We start from the raw sequence: 7,613 nt of genomic DNA, 5'->3' as shown, positions 1-7,613 counted from the left end.
TGCTGCAATTTTCTAGGTTTTTGAATAGCAAACCCATAAACATTTTAAGAAACATTTCACAAAGAAACACTTTGAGAAGTGGCCTTACATGAATCGCATATCACCTCCAAATCTAAATATAAAGAAATCTGCAACATGGGATTATCTAACCCGGCACACCCTTTCTCCCCCACAAAAAAAAAAAAAAAAAAAAAAAAAAAAAAAAAAAAAATAACCCTGGGTCTGCAAAGTACAGCGTGGTCACTACACACCCAGATGAAAGGAACCCCCACCTCTCGGGTGAGCGCTCAGGTAAGCAAACAAACACATGCGAAAAACTTTCTGTGTATTACGGAAACAACATTCAAGCCCTCCCCACCCTCCCCAGCTGCAGCTTCTCAGCCCCAGCCCGGCCCGTGCTGAAACCCGCTTCCCATTCCACGGGGTCAGGCGGCCCCGGGGAGAATTTACCTGTCCCAGCCTCACCAAAGAGTGGGATTATGGCTGTAAAACTGCTCCTCCCTTCCTCCAGCCACTCCTGCCCGACTCCCGCCTCCCTGAGCATCCCCGGCCGGGCTGGGGACCCCTTGTCCTCCTCCCCAGGCAGCTCCCGCCCCCAGAGCGTGCCTGCTCTCCCCGTGCGGCGCCGGGAGCCCGCGGGGGATGGGGGGAGCCGGCGACATCGCGTGCGAAGCGGCGGTGCCGCTCTGAGTCAGCGGCCGCAGCGCGGGCGGCAGCGGCGCTGGCTGGTCCCGCCGCCCGGCCGGCACGCAAGGCTCCGCTGGCCCGCCGAGCCCGCCGCAGGGAACGCCACCGCAGCCGCCCGCCGCCTCCTTGCGCTTTTTCCTTGCCGACTGCAGCACCCCGTTTGTGATTTTGGCGTTGACGTGTAAAATCTGGGAAAGCCTCTATGCGAAAAGCCCGCGGGGAAAGGCAGAGCGGTCAGAACGATGTCAGCTCTGCGCCTTAGCGCGCGTCCCGCATCTCAGCCTGCTCCTTCCCCTCGCTGTGCCCGCCCGCACAGCCCTCACCAGGGAACAAAAACTGCGGCGCTGAGATGGAATGTCTGCGTGTGTGTAGGTGTGAGTACCAGCCATCAGTTTCAAATATTTCACGAGGCTTTTTCCAGTCCTTGCCTTCTCAAACATCCTGTGCTGGACTTTCTGTTGCCGAAGGACTTGGGCTGTTCGCGGACGAGGGCAGCAACCATTGCTCAAAGCAGCGCAGAGCCCGAGGCGTGCGTTCCCTTAGCATTAATTAGTGATTTTTCCAAGCGTTAGAGGCGAGGGGAGCTAGGAAGTGTAAAAGCCATCAACAATCTGAGCCACTGAAAATGGTATCAAGTACCCACCATAATAAATACTTTTCAAGAAAGGGTGTTTTTTTGCAGAAATCATGAGCACCTGAGGGGGTTATTCCCCCATCTCAGAAACAACAGAAACTTGACATTTCTTAAGATTTCATTTTAATTGACTCAGTTGAACCAGTTAGACCACTAGCTTTTCCAAATCTGCAAAGTGAATAATAATTACTCAACAAGAAAGTTTCTATGACATGAATCTCACTGAAAGGAATGCTTCATTTATGAAGCCTCCCCAAGAATCTTGAAGCACTCAGTGAACTCTGCAACAGACATCACTGGGAATTGATTTCTGTACATATTTTTAAAAGAAATTACAGATTAATCTGTTTATTCTAATTGAGAATTGAGAGTAGATATGAAATACTTTGACATTGAGATATAAAATGGCCCTCTCATTACATGTCCCATTAATTTGTCCCAGGGTCCTTTTCGGGATAAAAATATTTTTTTCCTCCACCCAATTGCAGCCTGAATGTTGTCTCAGCTGCTAGTTTCTGTCTTAAAGGGGAAGGTTGAGGCAGTGGAAGGTTGTCTACTTCTGTCTTAAAGGCAGTGGAAGGCTATCTACTTTGCTCTTCATAGGTTGCCGCAGATTGTAGATTGTACAAGATATTAACTACCTGGAAGGTTTTCTACTTATTTTTTTTCAAGTGTAAAAATACATAGATAACTAACTACATGATCAGGAGCTTGAGTACAAACAAACACAGAGATCTACAGTCTGATTCTGTTTTGCCCATGTGCTAAAATCAGACATCAAACTGCTGTTCAGGATTCATCTGGCTTGGATTTTCTGGATGTTACATTACAAAGAAGCAAAAGGATAAAATTAAGTTCACTTAACAAAATGTAGACTTTGTTACATTTTAGCACAGAATTCATGCCAGCTACTGTGCTGCTCCAGCTGTGCAGTGATACAATACAGAAATACCACTGCATTGCATTGGTGAAGTCACACAATGACTCAAAATGATACATGAGGACCCCTATACTTTCCAAAACCTTTTCCTACTCTTTTTATACAAGTAGATTGAAAAGGCTGAAGTGCTGATTTCCAGGACACCAAATTCTAAAGAAAATATTCAGGCTCTTTCATATACTCATGACTTTCACTCTTTCAGAAATAAATACTTTTGAAATGTCAGAAGAACAAGCTCTATTCTGAGAAAGTTCAGAATGCTGAATTATTCCTTGGGACAAGAGAGGATTTTAGTTGCATGGCTTCTCCTTTTAAGTGTTATATTTAGGAGGGGAAAAAAAATATTGAAGAGACACATGGAAAAAAAGCAGGGAGGAAGTCATCCCTGTAGCAAAAGAGCTAAAGGACCTACCTAGATTTTTCATGTGGTAACTCTTCTTATCAACCAAAAACCATCTGCTTTTCTGAACCTCCTCCTAAATACTGGTCCATTTATGTCATACATATGCATGTTTGTTCATTGTGGCCAGAGAAGCACAGACTGTATAAGGAATAGGAGCACCAATGAATAAACCTGCAAAACATCTCTGCAGAACTGGTGAAGCCACTACAGATGGAAGAACTTGCTGCTCTCCTTGGGGACACTGATTTCCTTATGATTGCACATGGTAAAAAGGAACTGCTGGGACAAAGGAAATGGAAAATGAAGGGATTTTATTCCGCGCAAGTGGTTAAGTGCAAGTTTATCACTAATCTGACTGATAATTAAAGAAACAAAACAAAACAACAAAATAAGGGTCTGCTTTAGCCTATGCCACAGTCTCCCACTGTGATTTCAGAAAAATTGCCTACTTGCTTCTGCTTGCTAAATGAGAAAGCAGATTGATTTCTTTGTCCAGTGTGGGCATCTGGGCTGATGCAGTTACATGGGACTGATGAGGACCTGCTAGGTCTTCATACACAGTGCTGGGCATAGGTGTCCTCTCATAAACTGGTCAAGATAGAGAAACAATTTCCACTCATTTCTCCTTTGGAAAAGTTCATTCAGTAGCATCTCTGGCTGACCAATGAGATACACTTCCAAAGTCCTGTTTAGGTTGATGGACAGTTCAATTTACTTGCACTTGTTTTCCCAAATTATCTGAAATCTTCAGACATAAGATACAGGAGCACCTACTTTCTTCCCACCTAACCAAGGAGCACAATCAGTTGCACAATCAATTGTGGCTAATCTGAAAGATGCTCAGGTAGTGCCTCCTTCACCTAAGAAGAATATGAGCTTAGTTAAAAGTGCCTGAACACTCAGGGTTGTTAGCATTGCCTACAAAAACTCCTTGTGAATCACAGCTATGTTCTCAGCAGAATGGGATGCCAAGGCGAGTCAGATTCCACAATGGTCAATACAAACAAGAAACTTAAGGAAGTGTAACAACCAACATTTTTTTTTATTAGAGGGGCAATGACCAAGCCATACAGGAGGAATTAATTTTCAAGATTTGGCTACAGAAGAACTCTACAATTGCTATATTGCCTTCCCCATGCCCAGATGCTCGATTTTTTCCGGGGGAGGCTTCAGCAGATGCCTTCAGCAGATGCCTTCCCTCTTTTGGTCTTTGAAGGTGGGTTCCCTCTAGTGGCATTAAGAGGAGCATCGATTCTGTCTTATTGACTAATCTTGGTCCGTAGGAGGGGAAGGGGGAAAGGACACTGTAGGGTGTTACACACATCAGGAAACACTGACTTGTCTTCACTTGGCTAATAGCCAAGGACTCTTGTGTACCACAGGCTCTTTATTTTTTCAACCAGCTGTTCAAACATTATACTGACTTTATTTGCTTCTTTGGCGATTCTCTGTCTGCAGGAGACAACAGAGTATGTGGTAAGATACACAAGTATGTGAGGGTAATCCCCATCTGCTGTAGTTACCACTCTGCCTGTCATCGAGAGTGCAGAGCTCCCCAGCAGTCCTAGAGGGGCTTTCCTCAGAAAACAGGAATAGACAGTACATGTGTGCTATGAGTTACATGAAACTGTCTCTAGGGTGATTATACTTTCCCTTTTGTGAGGAAACTCATTCCTCTGCCTTGAGCAATAGATATGCACAGGTAGAGCCAGGTCTGTTAATATTGCATCAAGTTGTCCTGGCACACTGAGTACTCAGCCCCTCACAGCACTGCAGCACCCTTCCAGAGAAGCTGATTCCCCACCAGCCAGCAGCCTCCTCCCTCCCTACCCACAGATAAAGAGCAGTCAGTATCTCCCATCCCTGTGTACAATGTGCCTCCCTGGGAAGAGCTTTCACCAGCAGACCATATCACCTCACCCTCACTTCCACCACCTGGCTCCCTTTGTACATCAGTCTTTGGTTGCTGATTAATTTCCCCTTGGATCTCCCCATGGAGATAGCTGATGAATCTGTTCTTTCTCCCACACCTCCCTTTCCCTTTTCATACTTGGCTGTTGGAGTGTTAGTACAGAGCTTTCCATACCTGGCTGCAATAACTGTTGGACTCTGGACAGTATCCAACAAGAACTGACTGACTTTAGGGGACACCTTGTTCACAGCTTCATAGAAGTAAGATGCAATAGTCTCAGGGATGGCCAGCAACTCACGACGGTCTTTGTCAAAGATGGACTTGGACTGCACTTCTGAGAAAAAAAGGCAAAACCCCATGAAGCTTCTCATGTGTCTTGTATCTCTGGTATCTACCCTCAGGTGCAGGGGAAGAGATTTGAAATTCTGAGATTTAGAACCTATCCCAGAATTTGCTCTACAGCATTCAGCATCCCCTCTTCACCCAGTCCTGGGTATCTACGTCACATGGCAGAGTATTTGCACCAAGCACGGGCAGTTTTCATGCCAGGTTTCTACTGATTTGTTCCATGCTGCCAAGCACTGTGTATTCATCGTCTTCAACTGAATTATTTGGTTTCAGTCCTACTTCACGATGCATGAGAACCTGTAGAGCTGAGATTTGTCTCAGGCAAACAGCAAAGCTTTTCACACTTACCAGGGAGAGTGGTGCTAAGGAGCAGAATCAGAGCTATCACCAATGCCCTGGATTGCAGCATGGTTTGAGTACCAGTTCTGCTCTCTACACAGAGAGACCTGCAGGAATCAGCATACAGTGTTTGGGTTGTTTTCAGAGAAATAAAATATGTTGGTTAAACACCAGATTTTTGCAACACACCTAACCAATAAATAAAGACAAGAACAGAAAGATCATGTGCATTTCCTCTGAAGAAGTGAGAAAAAGGCAGTATAAAATTGTTTTCCTTTTCTTTGTATATTCACAAATATCCACAATAATAATTTTCAGAGCTCAAAGAAATATGGGCAGTTAAAGCTAGTTCTTTTATAGGAGAACTAAAATCCCATTTCAGCACTAAGCAAACCAGTAAAAGTGCCAGAAGTCAGAAAAGGTTTCCTACATGTTTAAGTACATCTGAAAAAAAAAAAATCATATTGTGTGATTTCTTAGTTTGATTTGTTTTGGTAAATTGCTCTAAAGAACATTGTGCTAGTAAGTACATCACATACAAAGTGACCCAGTGATCTGAGTACTTTGTCTTGCTTTAGTTGAGGAAAGTCCCAAGTTGCTAACTAGGTTCCCTTGTCTTTTTCAGTCTGCAGCAGACAGTAGCCTAAGCAGAACAAGTTCCCAAAAGTGAGAAAATGCAAAATTTAGCTTAATCTGACTTCCTTTACTTTGTCTTTAAAAAAGTCGGAATTGGAGAATTGAAAATTTGCTACTCGGTACACTGAAAAATAGGACACTACATCTAAAAAAGCTTTCAAACACACTGCACTTGAAAAGTTGTTTATAAATTAAAATTGATTTATGCCCCTAATTAGAGGGCTGCATCACTCAGAGCAACATGAAGACAACTTTGAACATAGGAATTACAAAGGCAAGATAGGCTGAAAGTCTATTATATGTGAATGCTTTGCTAAATCCTGTACCAGGTGGTTACAAATCAATGTTCTGTCTTATACCCCAGTAAGGAGATTTCCATCCATTTTTATTTCCTTCTGTGCAGATTACCTCCAAAAGCTACCACCCAGTTCACTGGATGTTTGCACAGTTGCTCCTTTATTACCCTTCCTTGATTTTTAATCCCAGAGTCAGTTTTTCTCTGTGTACACAAAAGGCAGAAATTTGCTTCCCAGGAGCATGAATAGGTGTTTTTACCTGCTTTAGAACCTGCAGTCCCTGTGGTGAAGGCAACTGAGAAAAGATAATGTATCTCCCAACACTGAAATTCTGCAACTCCCATCATGGGCTTGACCCTCCTATGAGTATCTTACGGAGCATCCATCACTCAGCTTCAGAACAGGTGACCCCAGGTACCCCCCACCCTCCTTATTTCAGCACCATTCCTGGCTATGGAGCTTGAGAAGGGCTCACACTTTGGTTTGCAGTTGGAGATGGGGCAGAATAGAAGACTAGCTCCACTCACTTGTCTATGAGCTAGATACACCAGTCACAAAGTCCAAGCCACCCAGAACAGAGTTCAGTTCTTACCTGTCCTGCTTTCTCTCTTTCTCAGGTCCAAGCTGAGGTAGGTGCTTGTCTGAGACCCCGGCATTTATGCACAGCTAATATAGTGGTAGCAAGGGGTCAAAGGTCCTGCTTTGTTTCCCCATTTGCTCTTTTGCAAGCACATCCAGCTCAGTGGGATAGGCAAGAAGCTGTGGAGGACTCTGGACCTGTTATTGAGATTTGGTAATGGAGGGTCAGTCTGACCTGAGCCCAAGAGATGTGGAAGGCAGCTTCTGGGTCACTGAGCCCCCTACTTTTGCAGGCAACCATGTCATAGAGGCCCCTTTCATAAACTGACCAAACTCCACATTAATAGCAGCTAGAGCTGGGCTAAAGTTTGCTCCCACTCTTCCCGTGCTCTAACCCCACTGCTCTGACTGTTTGCACTTACCTGCATTAGTTACACCAGTTTCCTCTCCATTTACAGCAAGTGCATTAACCAAATTGTGCACAGAGGTGTGCACTCCTCTCATGGTTCTTTCCCCGTGACAGACTCTTTTTTGCACGGGCTGGCTAGATGAGAATACATCTGAGACAGCTGTCAAAATTATGGGTTGGACTCAATGACTTTAAGGTCTCTTCCAACCTAGTCATTCTGTGAATTCTGTGAAATTACCAGGAGGAACATCCAGCTACAGGATCCCCAGCCCACAAAACACAGAGACGTTAGAGCAGATCCAGAGGGGCACAAAAAATGATCTTGGGGTTGAAGTACCTCTCCCATGGGGAAAGGCTGAAAGAACTGGGACTGTTCAGCCTGGAGAGAGATCTCCAGGGAGATCTTATTGCAGCTTTTCAATATTTAGAG

General features: G+C 44.5%; 1 protein-coding gene across 1 annotated transcript; it reads right to left on the bottom strand.

Annotated features, from left to right (window-relative positions):
* Nucleotides 1-3,685: 3,685 nt before the first annotated feature.
* Nucleotides 3,686-6,875, bottom strand: LOC110480729 (apovitellenin-1). The gene is made up of 4 exons (XM_021548894.2): nucleotides 6,788-6,875; nucleotides 5,273-5,370; nucleotides 4,751-4,910; nucleotides 3,686-4,116 (listed from the first exon to the last, which is right to left on the bottom strand). Exons 2-4 carry the CDS (start codon nucleotides 5,331-5,333, stop codon nucleotides 4,017-4,019), a joined length of 321 nt encoding a protein of 106 aa, XP_021404569.1. The 5' UTR covers nucleotides 5,334-5,370; nucleotides 6,788-6,875; the 3' UTR covers nucleotides 3,686-4,016.
* Nucleotides 6,876-7,613: the final 738 nt, after the last annotated feature.

The sequence above is a fragment of the Lonchura striata genome, chromosome 2, assembly GCF_046129695.1.
Source record: "Lonchura striata isolate bLonStr1 chromosome 2, bLonStr1.mat, whole genome shotgun sequence".
Taxonomy (NCBI): Eukaryota; Metazoa; Chordata; class Aves; order Passeriformes; family Estrildidae; genus Lonchura; species Lonchura striata.
Note: the sequence above shows the minus strand (reverse complement) of the source record. Positions and strands in the feature narration are given on the sequence as shown.